This window comes from Cricetulus griseus, chromosome 3 (assembly GCF_003668045.3).
Source record: "Cricetulus griseus strain 17A/GY chromosome 3, alternate assembly CriGri-PICRH-1.0, whole genome shotgun sequence".
Classification (NCBI taxonomy): domain Eukaryota; kingdom Metazoa; phylum Chordata; class Mammalia; order Rodentia; family Cricetidae; genus Cricetulus; species Cricetulus griseus.
The window spans coordinates 57,689,727-57,702,944 of NC_048596.1; the positions used below are offsets into that span (position 1 = coordinate 57,689,727).

Sequence of the window (13,218 nt, forward strand, 5' to 3'; positions counted from 1 at the left end):
TGGCCCTAGGAAGAGAGGCAATGGATGACTTAAAGAGAGACATGTTGGTGTCAGGTCCCTCTTTCTTGGGGCAGCCAATGAAATCCAAAGTCCTCTGGTGCCCCTGAGTCTTCCCTCATTTTAAAGAGGAGGTGGCATTTGGAGGGGAGATGGAGGGGCTGGTCAGTAGACCACCTTTTCCAGCACCTGGAGGAGGCAGGTGGGAAGATGAACCAACCATCTTGGACCCACGTTCTCTAGAGAGGATGAGAGTTAGACTTTGTGTTTCCTACGTCAGGCTAGGAGACTTGCCTTAAATGTCCTGTGTCCCAAGAGCTCAGATTGGCACATGAGGAGCTAAGCACTATCAACAGGAAGAATAGCCAAGGGATTCACTCACAGGCCAGAGGAAGCTGATACAGGGAGGAGGGAAAGCCAGGCTTCTCCTGGAGCACTAGGAGAGTATCACCCAGACTTAGTTACTTTGAGGCCAGCAGAGTCAGCAGGTCTCACACAGCCCCCCAGACCCTGATAGAGAAGCCTTCAGCTGCTACTCCAGACCATTGACCAGTGACCATGAATGTGGCCGAGAGGGAAGGCGCAGTACAGCCCCACCCAGAGATTGGGCAACCATAAAGGAAGCAATGGGCGGAGAAGAGGCGGGCCCACAGTAAAGGGTATTTAAGGCCATGAAAGCGGCCGGGCTGTGGCACAGTCATGATTTTCCATCCTGTGTCTGTCTCCAATCTGGGTCGTTGTTTACAGTTGTATCTGCTGGTGCAGGTGAGTAGACGCCGCTGAGACGCAGCTCGGAACTGAAACCCCAGTCCTGGCACCCGGACTCTGGGCTTCAGGGGAAAGCTACGGCTCGCGGCGGACAGGTCCCCGGCTATGTGGTGCTCCGGGAACTGCCTACCAGCATCTCGGGAGGGTCGCCTACTCTTACGCGGTCAGAAGTCGGGGATGGGGTAGGGAGTCGGGCCAGAGGCAGGGAACCGCTCAGAACTGAAACCCCAGTCCTGCATCCGGACTCTGGGCTTCAGGGGAAAGCTACGACTGGCGACTGGCGGCGGACAGGTCTCCGGCTGCGTGGCGCTCCAGGAACTGCCTACCAGCATCTCGGGAGGGTCGCCTACTCTTATGCGTTCAGAAGTCGGGAGTGGGGTGGGGAGCCGGGGCAGAGGCAGGGAACCGCTCGGAACTGAAACCCCAGTCCTGGCACCCGGACTCTGGGCTGCAGGGGAAAGCTACTGCTGGCAGTGGACAAGTCTCAGGTTGTGTGGCGCTCCGGGAACTGCCTACCATTATCTAGGGAGGATCGCCTACTCTTAACTCGTTCAGAAGTCGGGGGATGGGGTGGGGAGTCGGAGCAGAGGCAGGGAAGTGACCTCGTGCACAGCCTAGAGAAGGGTGTCCCTGTTGCCTTTTCACTGAAAAGCTGCCAAACGCGGAATTACTTCGCCCAGGGCATTTCCGCCTGGTGCATTTCCTACAGGTGCAGAGTAGGCTCCTGCACGCGAGTCATCTGTACCTTGGGCGGGCCTGGCCAGGCTGGTGCAGAAATATGCTAACTACTGCTAAAGGAGCAAACGTGTAGAAGAAATGTCTCTGCCTACTGCCTTTCGTGGATCTTCCTGATCTCTGTCCCAAAATTGCTCATTGTCACTTTAATATTGAAGTGCAGTTAAATTTAAGTTAGTGGGCAGCCTGGGTCTACATATCGAGCTCCAGGTCAGCCAGAGCTACACACAGTAAGACTCTGAAAATCAATCAAACAAACAAAAAACTGAACAACCATGTAAATGACCTTTTGGTTATAGCCAACTTAATTTTATGTCGATCTTTTCTCATTCTTCTCTTAAGCTTGGTTTGGTGCCACACACCAGTAATCTCAGCACTCAGGAGGCAGAGGCAGGAGGATTGCTACAATTTTGAGTTCAGCCCGGTCTCTGAAAGAATATTCCAACCCAGCTGAGGCGACATTGTGATATGCTGTCTTCAAAACCAAAAGAGTGGGGTAGTGATGGCATGTGCCTTTAATCCCAGCACTCTGGAGGCAAAGGCAGGTGGATCTCAGTGAGTTTGAGGCCAGTCTGGTCTACAGAGTGAGTTCCAGGACAGCCTCCAAAGCTAGAGAGAGAAACAGTGTCTGGAGGGGGCGGGACTGGAGAAGTTCTTTGTTGGTTAAGAGTACTTCTTAGCTGGCTGTTACTGGGCAGTTCCCTTGGCAACAACCAATCCAGCCAGTGTCTAACAGGACACTATTATTCTTTTGTTTAAATTAAAGATAAAGAAGAAGAGGAGGAAAGCCCAAGATGAGACCTAAGACTAAGAGACATATTAGACATATTAACCAGTTTATTATAGGCCCAGCAGAGAAAGAGGCTAAGAGAGAAGAGAAACAGGGTTAATGGCTGACCTCCATGGCTGGTGGCCATAGAGAGAGAGAGAGAGACGAGAGGCAGAAGCAGACAGAGAAGAGGAGAAGAGTAGAGAGTGTAGAGAGAGAAGTGTAGAGAGAGCATAAATGGGCAGGGATCTGTCTTTTAAAGGGGTTCTCTGCACCTGCATGCAGACTTAGTTCCCATGGAACCCTGGGCTGACCAGATTACTGCCTGTTCCACCAGGTAACAGGGGCAGGCCAGCATAATGCCTGAACCTTTCAAGACAGTCTGTCTGACCCTTCCAGAGAACTCCTCCACAGGCTGCCAGCGGATGTTCAACAGCCATGACTCAGAGGTGGCTCACAGTAGTTTGAGAATAACTATATCCTGAATTTCCCCACGAGGGAGGGACCCAGACCTCTCTCACGGGGTGATTCTTAACCTCGAAAACTTCTCTGCTTCTCCAGGCTGGGGCTCTGGAGCTCCACACCTGCTGAGACATTTCCAGAGAAGTCTTTGCTTTGCATTTTTTTTATTCCAGAAATCCCCAGAAACAATCTATCTAGACAATGTTGTAAAGTAAGTGATGATTGATTCAAATATTGTCACAAAAAGAAGGTACTTCAAAGAAAGATTGAAGATGAGCAGGGTGTAGGGTAGCACACCTTTAACTCCGCACTGGGGAGACAGACAGGAAGATACCTGTCAGTCTGAGACCATCCTAGTCTATATAGTGAGTTCTAGAACAGTCAGAGCAGTGTAGTGAGACCCTGTCTTATAGAAGTCAAAAATAAAAATAAGCCGGGCAGAGATGGCACACATCTTTAATCCTAGCACTCAGGAGTCAGAAGCAGACAGATCTCTGTGAGTTCAAGACCAGCCTGGTCTACAAGAGCTAGTTCCAGGACAGCCTCCAAAGCCACAGAGAAACCCTGTCTCGAAAAATAAATAAATAAAAATAATGGACTGAAGATAATATCTCTTTAAAGGATACAAAAAAAAAAACAATCCTCAAAGAGTATTGAAAATAAAGTTGGTTTTTTTGTTTTGTTTTGTTTTGTTTTGTTTTTTTGAGTATCAGGGTTTTGCAATGTAGCTCTGGCTGTCTGGGAACTCTCTTGGTAGACCAGGCTAGCCATGAACTCACAGAGATCCACCTGCCTCTGCCTCTGACTCTGGAGACCTGGGATTAAAAGGCTTGTGCCACCTCTGCTGGACTGAAAATAAACATATCTTAACAAATCCAGTCTGACCTGTGGTCATTGTCCTTCCTAAAAAGTATAGGGGAAGCAGGCAAGTATTCAGTCCTTGCAAGGCAGGGAGAAATAGTGAGTATTGCCTTCAGGGCATTGATGAAAAGTTGTCAGGTATGACAGATGATGATGAAGACGACACCAAGATGAAGGCAATGAAGCTGGTAACCCTAAAAAGACTCCTGCCTGTTGAGTTAATGGCAGAATTCCTGACAGAATAAGTGGGCCAAGACTACCAGAAGGCAAAAAGAAAAATTGTCAGATGATTCTAATCTATGAACCAGGAAATCCTGCAGCCAAGGAGTTTTTCTTGCTTATTGAAGAAACCTTGCTGAAGGAGGGAGCTCAGAGCCAGAGGAAGTTAAAGATTGTGAGGTGGGTGCTAGCAGTGAGATTGAGCAGAGAGCAGTGGGGATGTGAGATAGGACAGTTCCCAGGAATGTGTAGCTGAGTCCTAAAGGCTGCTGCTGTAGAGAACTTTTAAGAGTGTGCGCATGAAAATGCAGATATAAGCCGGGCGTTGGTGGTGCACACCTTTAATCCCAGCACTCGGGAGGCAGAGGCAGGCTGATCTCTGTGAGTTCGAGACCAGCCTGGTCTACAAGAGCTAGTTCCAGGACGGCCTCCAAAGCCACAGAGAAACCCTGTCTCGAAAAACAAAACAAAACAAAAAAAAAAAAAAAAAAGAAAAAAAGAAAAAAAAAGAAAGAAAGAAAAAGAAAATGCAGATATAAAGAAGAAGGCCTAGGCTTGGTGATTTCTTTGGTACAGAGTTCAAGTGATCCATATTCTTAGTTTGAACCCCTTATGTTTAGGCTGTAGATCAAGGTAGGTCACTTAGTGCAGGAAGTAGGGAGGTGAGAGAATGTGCCAGGAACATACCAACTGTTTTACATGCATTATTTAATCTCACAACCCTCGGTAGTGAGTATGTTACTATCCCCATTTTACAGATGAGAAAAGTGAGACATGACAAAGGTAAACAGTTTTTCTAGTGTGAGTTACATTACTTTATAGGCTCTGGATTTGCCTGTGTGATATGGCTCCATGGATATTGTCTTTTCAATCCCCTATCATTGGCCACCACACCAAGCCTTGTTGTTGTTTGTTTGTTTGTTTGTTTGTTTTTTTGAGACGGGGGTTTCTTTATGTAACAGCCCTAGCTGTCCTGGAACTAGCTCTGTAGACCAGGCTGACCTTGAACTCACAGTGATCTATTGCACAGCATTCTTGAGACAGTGGTAGGCTCCAGCCTTCTACAGCATAGCATCAGATAATCCCTGCCCTGCTGCCCGTATGCTTTCCACAAGGGGGCTCCTTTTTTGGTACTTCTGTTTCCATCATCTGACCATCCTCTGCAGTTACCAATAAATCTAAGCTGCCCTTTGTCCTTTCCCAGCTACAGTTAACTACGATGCCAGAACCACTCTACAGACAGAGCAAGAACTGCAGCACCGATGAGCACTTGTCTGGGGACCACTGCTGCAAGAACTGTAGTGCGGGTGAGTTCTGCCAGGGGACCCAGTGCCAGAGCCTAGGCGTGGGTGGCCTTTGAAGCACATCAGACACTGTACAGGATGAAGAGGGTGTGGGCCAGGGAGCTCAACTCAGCAACTGCCTACTCACGCACACTCTAGGAAGTGCCTCCTAACCCAGGGACACAGACCCCAAAAGGAGCCTCTGTGTGTTCAGGAGATTTAACTGGTATGACTACTTCTACCAAGGCTTTACTAGTGGAAGGTCACCTACCTATCCACCCTCCAGGGCATGAAGCTGTGGTACCCAGCTGAGAGGAAAGTTCAGCAAAGGGAGTTGGGAGGTTTAATATCACCTGTCTGTACTTTCGACAGGTGCCAAGAGCCCCACCGCCTTCACTCAGTGGGATCTTGGCAGGACGGCTCACCACACCATGATTAATAGGGTCTTCATGACTCATGTAGACACACATAGTAGGCTGCAGATGCTTGGGATAGCCCAAGGCCCTAGTCTGTCAACACAAATGTACCAGAAATCACACCATACCATGGTGAGTGAAGGCGCTCTTAGCAGGTGCCTACCATGGGACTCCCAAAGCCACTGAAGTAAAGCTGTCCTGGACCCATGTCCCACCAAATCCCCTGCTGTGTCACCCCAGACAAATCATTTAGTTTCCTGTTCTTTAGGCCCCTGTGCAGAGCAAGGAGTCCGTGAAAAGTCCAGTTCCCAGCTGTTGAGAGAACTGAGCAATTTCGTGTTTAATGTAGGCAGAACCATGTGGGACCAGATTAAGCCTCAGTTTCCCCCTCCCTCCCCCAGCCCTGCAGCAGAGCAGAGCAGAGCAGAGGGGCTCCTCTGGAGACAGAGCACAGATAAGTGCTAAAGGTGTATACCAACCAGCCCTTGCCAGCCAGTGTCAACCTGTCCCCTGCTACTTCCTGACATTCCTTCAGGAAAAGGTCATCCCCTAATACAGATAGACAATTAGTTTTGAAGTCAATGCTGCAGAGTGGCAGCACTACAGGGACACTATACTCTGGCCACTCATGTCAGCCTCAATCCCAAAATTTAGGGCTTGACTTTAACATTCTTCTTTATGGTCACTCATTTTCCCATTTCAAGTTGGTTTGTTTCAAAAAGAAAATAGGGATGACTCAGCAGTTAAGAGAGCTTGTTGCTCTGGCAGGGGACCCAAGTTTGGTTCCCAATACAGTATCAGGCATATCACAAACACATTAAGACTCCAGTGCCAGAGGATCTGATGCCCTCTTTACTCTATGGGCACCTGAACATACTTGTGCAGACACACACACACACACACACACACACACACACACACACACACACCACAATAATAATAAAAATAAATCTTAAAAACAGCAGCAACCATCAATTGCCATAAATGAAAAATTATTGGTCCAAATAGATACAAGAGCCAAACACCAAGACTCAGCCAACTGTCCACCAGGCTTGACTCAATTCAGGCCTAGCCAAGAACTGACTGACATGGCCACAGCCCATCCAGTGCACCTTTGACCCCATCATGTCTCGGTCTTACTCCACAAGTCTCTCTTCTCCAGTGGACTCTGCATGTCTGTTGTCTGATCATGTCTGAAGCTGCTGTTTGGGGAACACATGAGAGTAGCATGCTTGCTGGACTTGATCACATAGTTGTTTATAGCTTCATTTACAAACAATAGGAAAGGAGATCCCCAGGGCCATCTGAACACTTCTAAGGTGGCATCAGAGAGCCTGAACCAAGAGGTGCAAAATGGCCCCAGGAGAACCTGCTAGGACAAAGAACTGCCCTGCTTTTAGGAAAGGCATAAAAAGTTGAGTATGGTAGCTCACACCTGTAATCCTGGCATTGAGAAACTGAGGCAATGGGATTGCCATGAGTTCCAGGCCAGCCAGGACTATTGACTGACCCTTTGTCTCAAAAAAAAAAAAAAAAAAAAAAAAAAAAAAAAAAAAAGTAGAGAGAGAGAGAGAAAAAAAAGCTAAGCACGGTAGCTCAAGCCTAAAATCCCAGCACTCGAGAGGCTAAGGCAGGAGGATTGCTATGAATTCCTAGCCATCTTGAGCAGTATTGTGAAAGCCTGTATCAATACCAACAATAACAACAGAGGCCTGAGAAAGAAAGTTCTTGTTAAGTGACATGTTTATGAAGCAATAAATGGAAGTGACCTGATTTCACCCAGGTCTCAAATGCCCCTCAAAACACTGGGACTGCCATTCAAAGTCGGGGGAGGGGGGGCATGACACGACATGGGGCTTGAAGGGCAGGAGTCAGTTACTTCTGACTTAGAAGCTGAGCCCTGCAGGGAGTCCAAGGAGACCATTCTACTCACCACTGGTTCTCTCAGAGGGTCAGATATCCACAGGAATGAATGCAGTTCAAGGATCCAGCAGCCCTTACAGATCCTTAAGCAGTTTGTGACAGCCCAAAGATTATAGAACTTGTGCTAAAAGGGTAAGCCCACCTAGAGCAACATAGTCCTTACTCATGTGTGCCTGGAGCAAGCTGTTCCCTGTCTGCCCTATCCACAGGTGAGTTTGTCCAGGAGTCCTGCACAATCCCCCACACCCTAGGACAATGTGAGAAGTGTCATCCAGGGACATTCACAGAGGCTGGTAATGGCCTAGAGTCTTGCATACCTTGTTCCAGCTGTGGAAAAGGTAAGTGTGTGACTGAGCAGAGACTGGACTAGGAATGACATTCACTGTCTATCTGTGAAAACTGGCAGTAGAATCAGAAACACATTGGTTCAATACGGGGATGGAGTAGCCATGATTGGATGCCAGGATGCAGCTGGAGAGTCCCCACTAAAATTTGTTTCTTACACAGCTGGGCATGGTTGTACAACTTTTAACCCCAGGACACAGGAGGCAGAAGCAGCTGATCTCTGAGTTCAAGACCAGCCTGTTAACAGTGAGTTCCAGAGCAGCAAAGGCTACACAGTGAGTCCCTGTCTCAAAACCAAACCAAAGCAAAAATTATTCTTTATGAGTGAGAAGGACTCAGAATAAGAACAATTTCAGAAAAATCACAAAGACAGTCTTGTGCCATTGGTTATTTTCTCCTAATTGCCAATTGAATGCAGAACCTAGTAAAACACATGCGGGTAATGAGAAAAATCACCCCTTCCATGTGTGCAAAATCCCAAACATGTAGAAAGAAGGCCTTAAAGAGCAGAGCGGCAGGCGTGTGGATCCAGGGAGGCAGCTGAGAGAAGAGGCACATGCCTGCAGGAGGGTACGGAAATGTATGGAATAAAAGTAGTTTTCCAAAAACTTTAAGCGGGTGGCATATGCTTTTAATCTCAGAACTCTGGAAGCAGATCACATAGTGAGACTCTGTTTTTTTTTTTTTGTTTTTGTTTTTGTTTTTGTTTTTTGAGACAGGGTTTCTCTGGCTTTGGAGGTTGTCCTGGAACTAGCTCTTGTAGACCAGGCTGGTCTCGAACTTACAGATATCCGCCTGCCTCTGCCTCCTGAGTGCTGGGATTAAAGGCAAGCATCACCATCGCCCGGCTAATGGTTATTTTTTTTATTTTTTATTTTTTTTGGTTTTTTGAGACAGGGTTTCTCTGTGTAGCTTTGGAGCCTATCCTGGCACTTGCTTTGGAGACCAGTCTGGCCTCGAACTCACAGAGATCTGCCTGCCTCTGCCTCCCGAGTGCTGGGATTAAAGGTGTGTGCCACCAACGTCCTAGACTCTGTCTTCAAGAAACAAAACAAACTTGGTTTTGCTGGGGCAGTGGAGGCAGCTCGGTGAGAGTGCTTGCCTGGTATGCAAAAGGTCTGCGTTTGTTCCCTGGCATTTTGGGAAAAAATTCTGTTTTGTGTGTGTATGTGTATCCACTTCTGTGTCACTGAATCATATTAAACCAAATAACAAATGCCACAATATCCCGTGCCTCAGCACTGTCATATGCATCTCCCAAGCGTAAAGATGGAAGCAGGCTGAGTACGGTGGCACACATCTTTGATCCCAGAGCTCAGGAGGCAGAGATAGATGGAAACGTCACTTCAGTGTGTGGCCAGCCTGATCTATGTTGTGAGTTCTAAGCCAGCCAGGACTACATAGAGAAATATTATCTTAGACAATCAAACAAAAAAAAACAGGACCACATTCCACAATCACAGATTGTGAAATGTGCTGTAAGACATCTGAAGAGAGCAGGGCTGAGAGTCCTCCCTTCCTGCGCCCACTGCTGTGCTCCTAGAATGGACAATGCCTAGCATCAGAGCACTGTGAGGTGACGAAGGTAGGTTGAATGTTTGTGGTGCACTGAACTATAGACACAAGGTTTAAATGGAGCACCATAAGTGGGAAAACCATCTTCTTTCATAAGTCATTGAGTCAGTCTCAATTAAGACAGGTGCATACCCAGAGCCCAAGGACCCACCAGGGGTCTGGAGCTCTTCAGCAAAGAATGAGGTAATTAAATAAGGCAATGTCAGAGATGTCTGAAGGAGATGGTGGCCTTGAGGCAGGGCGGGGGAACCTTGTAGGGCAGTAAGCATATAGATCAGGACCACCTGGGATGGAGGCCTCAGGGTAGTTTGATGCTGTTGTATGGGATGCTGAATAATGAATCTCCCAAGCCATCATCTACCTCACCTCTGGGTGCTACCCTGAGGGTGCGGATGCTCATAGCAGTACTGTTTAGTACTGTTTAGTGTTCTGTGATGGCTGGTAAAGCTCATACTGGGACATACTGTTCCCCTCAAGTGGTGATGGCTTCTGTGTGCACACTTGAGGTGGGACACACTGTTCCCTTCAGGTGATGGTAGGGTCTATGTGCATATTTGAGGATGCTCACCTTGACCTAACCCTGCTTTCCCTGGATTGCAGACCAGGAAAAAGTGGCTGATTGCTCTGCCACCAGTGACCGGAAATGCCAGTGCCGAATGGGTCATTTCTATTCTGACCCCGGATCCAGTGAGTTCTGCCGCCAGTGTACCAAGTAAGGACACTGGCATGGGTCTGTGCTGGCTTTATACATTGTTTGAGTAGCATTTAATGTCCAGAGAAAGGGTCAGTCTGTGTCATACCTTGTCAAGGGGTACTGTGGAGTGGGGACTCTGTGGCCTGGGTGGTGCAGGACTTATTGCTAGCCGTCCCTGTGTCCCTTGAGAAAAAGTAGGTAACCCTTGCCAAAAGACTCAGTTTTTCTGAGTGCTGCCATCCAGGGTTCTTCAGTGTATCAGGCTTAGGGATGGCTAGGGAGAGCCTCATTCATTCCCAGGAAGGTAGTTCTGGGTTAAACTGTATGGGAAATGACTTCAGGGCAGGATTTTAGGAAAATTCTGTAGGTTTCACCCTCAGTAAGAGGCAGTAGCTCCAGTCAAATGGAGCTGTTGCGCCTCCAAACCACTAGGGGGTGCCAGCACAAGCCATAGTCCTGGGGAGAGTTGTGCTGGGGACTCTGAATTTGAGTCCTCATTCCAAAGAGGCTATGGACATCAGTAGAGAAGGGAAATGCAAATTTTATATATTTAGTGAGAATCATTTGATACTGTCTGAGATGCCAGGGGGCTGGTGACAGCTGTGTGGCCAGAAACCTGTTTCAGATCTTGGATCATGATGCTGCCTGACGTGGTTTGGAGCTAGCATCAAGACTTTCTGGGCATCTTCTGCTGCTGATTGTCGGGAAGAACTGAGGATATCTCTTTGCAGGTGTCCCCAGGGAGTCCCTGTCCTCCAGAGATGCAACTCCACATCGAACACAGTGTGTGGTCTGGCTGCTACAAGTAAGACAGATTTATTTTTAGTCTCTATGACTATCTTCTGATTGAATGAAAATTTACACACCACAGAACTAGCTGTTTCAAAGTAGACATCAAATAACATTGAATACCAGCCCTCCATCTGTTGCAAAATACATGTTCCCTGAAAGGAATCTCTGTCTCTGTCAGACCTTGACCCTCCCAGACCAATTTACCTTAGTGGCCTGTCTTGTCCAGATTGTTCAGAGAGGTAGAGTCACCATGTGCAGCTTCTCTGCCTGGGTCCCAAAGCATCATGTTTTCTTGTAAAACATGTATGGATGTTTTGCTGCATGTGTGTCTGTTAGTGGAATTTTTAATAATTCTTTACAGTAAGTAGATGCTTGAGCTGAACATTCAGTAGGGAAAAGGCCCCCTCTTCAACAAAGAATGCTGGCAAAAGAACACACATGTGCTAAAGAATGAAGCTGGATCCTTATTTAACAATGTATGCAAAAGTTAGGGCGTGGCTGAAGCTCAGTGGTAGAGCGTGTTCCCTAGCATGCATGAAGCCCTAAATTCAATCCCCAAGACTCCAAAAAATACAGTAAAATTCAATTAGGACACACTGGCCCTGGCCTATAATTCCAGCACTGTGCCCTGTGAGTGTCAACAACCCAAAGGTAGAAAGCAACCCAGGGTCTGCAAGTAGATAAATGAACTAACAAATACAGTCTGTGTATTCAATGGAATAGCACTCACTTTTGAAAAGCACAGAATTTCTGACACAGCAGTGTAATAGGCCTTAAAGACAGTGTGCTAAGTGAAATAAGCCTGGCTCTAAGGGCAAGTGTTGCTGTACTCCTGGGCTGTCCAGGGGTAGCAAAATGACAGAGGTGAAATAGGAAGTTCTAGACTGCACAGCCAAGTGAAGACACTTCAGATTAGTCAGCTGTGCTCTGAAAGTGGGTGAGATACTAAGTTTCATGTGATGTGTGTTTTACCAAATTGTGTAATAGTCAACAAACTCTTAGGAACTGAGGATGTCTCCTTCCTTGTTGGAACACAAGGCCAGTCCCTTCTATTCTCAGGACTGCCAGCATGGTGGTTTCCCTTTTTGCCTGCATTAGTCTGCTTTACATTACTCTGATAAAAGTGCTGGCCAAAAACAACTTAATGAGGAAAGGGCATACTTTATTTGCCAATAGCTTGTAGTCCATCATAAAAGGATGAGGCAGGAACTGAGGCAGAGGCCGTGAAGAAAGGCTTCGTGGCTTGCTCCTCGTGGCTTTCTCAGTTTGCTTTCTTAGACTGCTCAGGAGTGGCACTGCCTACAGTGGGCCTCCTCTCTTGATTAGCAATGAAGAAAATGCCCCACAGACTTGCCTACAGGCAATCTAATATAGGCATTTTCTCATCTGAGGTTCCCTCTTCCCAGGTCACCCTAACTTGGCCTGTTCATCAGGCCCCTCCCATGCCAGGAAGAAGAATGTTGGCTTCTCCATTTTGTCCATAGACTGCCAGGAAAAAATGGCTGTTCTTAACTTGACCAAGATGTTGCTTGATTTTCCCACTTTTAGGTCACAGAAACCGGCTATACCTACTCATGAGTCTTCTAGTCTTGCTTGTTATTGCCATTGTCTGCTGTTGCCTGAAAAAACAAAGTCCCTGTCGGTGTCATCATTGTATGCAGTCCTCTGGTGATGTCACTTGGGAACAAATGACAGGTTAACTGAAGGCAAGTCCTGTGAGTCCAGCTCCAAAAGAAGCTCAGAACAAACAGCTACCCATGGTGCCTATGAGAATACCAAAGAGCATGCTGGCCTTCAGGCCAACTCAGTACCTGTGGCTCTTCTCACCTTGAACTTCTGGAGCTCATGGGCTCCCCTTTCCCCAGTTTCTCATTCCTATATAACTCTGATGTTTAGCCTTTTGCCTTCTTAGTTATCCCTCTCTTGGCATTCTCTTGCCCCCTCTTTCTTGATCCTTTCTTATCTTCCTTTTTCCCTCCCCATTCACCACCCCTTCTTCTCATGGCCCAGTTCAGTCTTCTGGCCATGTTTAGCCTGCTACTTTCTCTCTGTGTTCTGGACTCTTCCAGAAGCCTCATATCTACAATAAAAACCTTCCCCCAACTGTAATTAGAGTGAACATGTCCTTACTTTATATGCCTGGTGCCCGAAACCCAGAAGGAGCATATATGAGTCCTTTCTGTCTGGACCCATAAAAATGGCTTTCCTTCATCTTGACTTAAAGTCAGAGAGTTCAAAACTGTTCTTACTCTTCCAAGTTTAAAGTCATAAAACCTAAAGGTCTAAGCTGTGGCTACTGTAGGATGTTTGCTCTTGGTTGTAGATGTCTTATCTAAATAACTAGAGACTTGGTCTCAGGTGTGGTTACTCTTACTTAAC

General features: G+C 47.1%; 1 protein-coding gene across 2 annotated transcripts; it reads left to right on the plus strand.

Annotated features, from left to right (window-relative positions):
* Window positions 1-613: 613 nt before the first annotated feature.
* On the plus strand, window positions 614-12,948 carry LOC100773725 (tumor necrosis factor receptor superfamily member 22). 2 transcript variants are annotated; one of them, XM_027408834.2, is made up of 6 exons: window positions 614-762; window positions 5,016-5,118; window positions 7,643-7,771; window positions 9,954-10,065; window positions 10,779-10,852; window positions 12,388-12,948. In XM_027408834.2, the coding sequence occupies exons 1-6, from the start codon at window positions 697-699 to the stop codon at window positions 12,537-12,539; spliced, it is 636 nt and encodes a 211-aa protein (XP_027264635.1). In that variant the 5' UTR covers window positions 614-696; the 3' UTR covers window positions 12,540-12,948. The 2 variants fall into 2 exon arrangements, with proteins under 2 accessions (XP_027264635.1, XP_027264636.1); XM_027408835.2 differs by lacking the exon at window positions 7,643-7,771.
* Window positions 12,949-13,218: the final 270 nt, after the last annotated feature.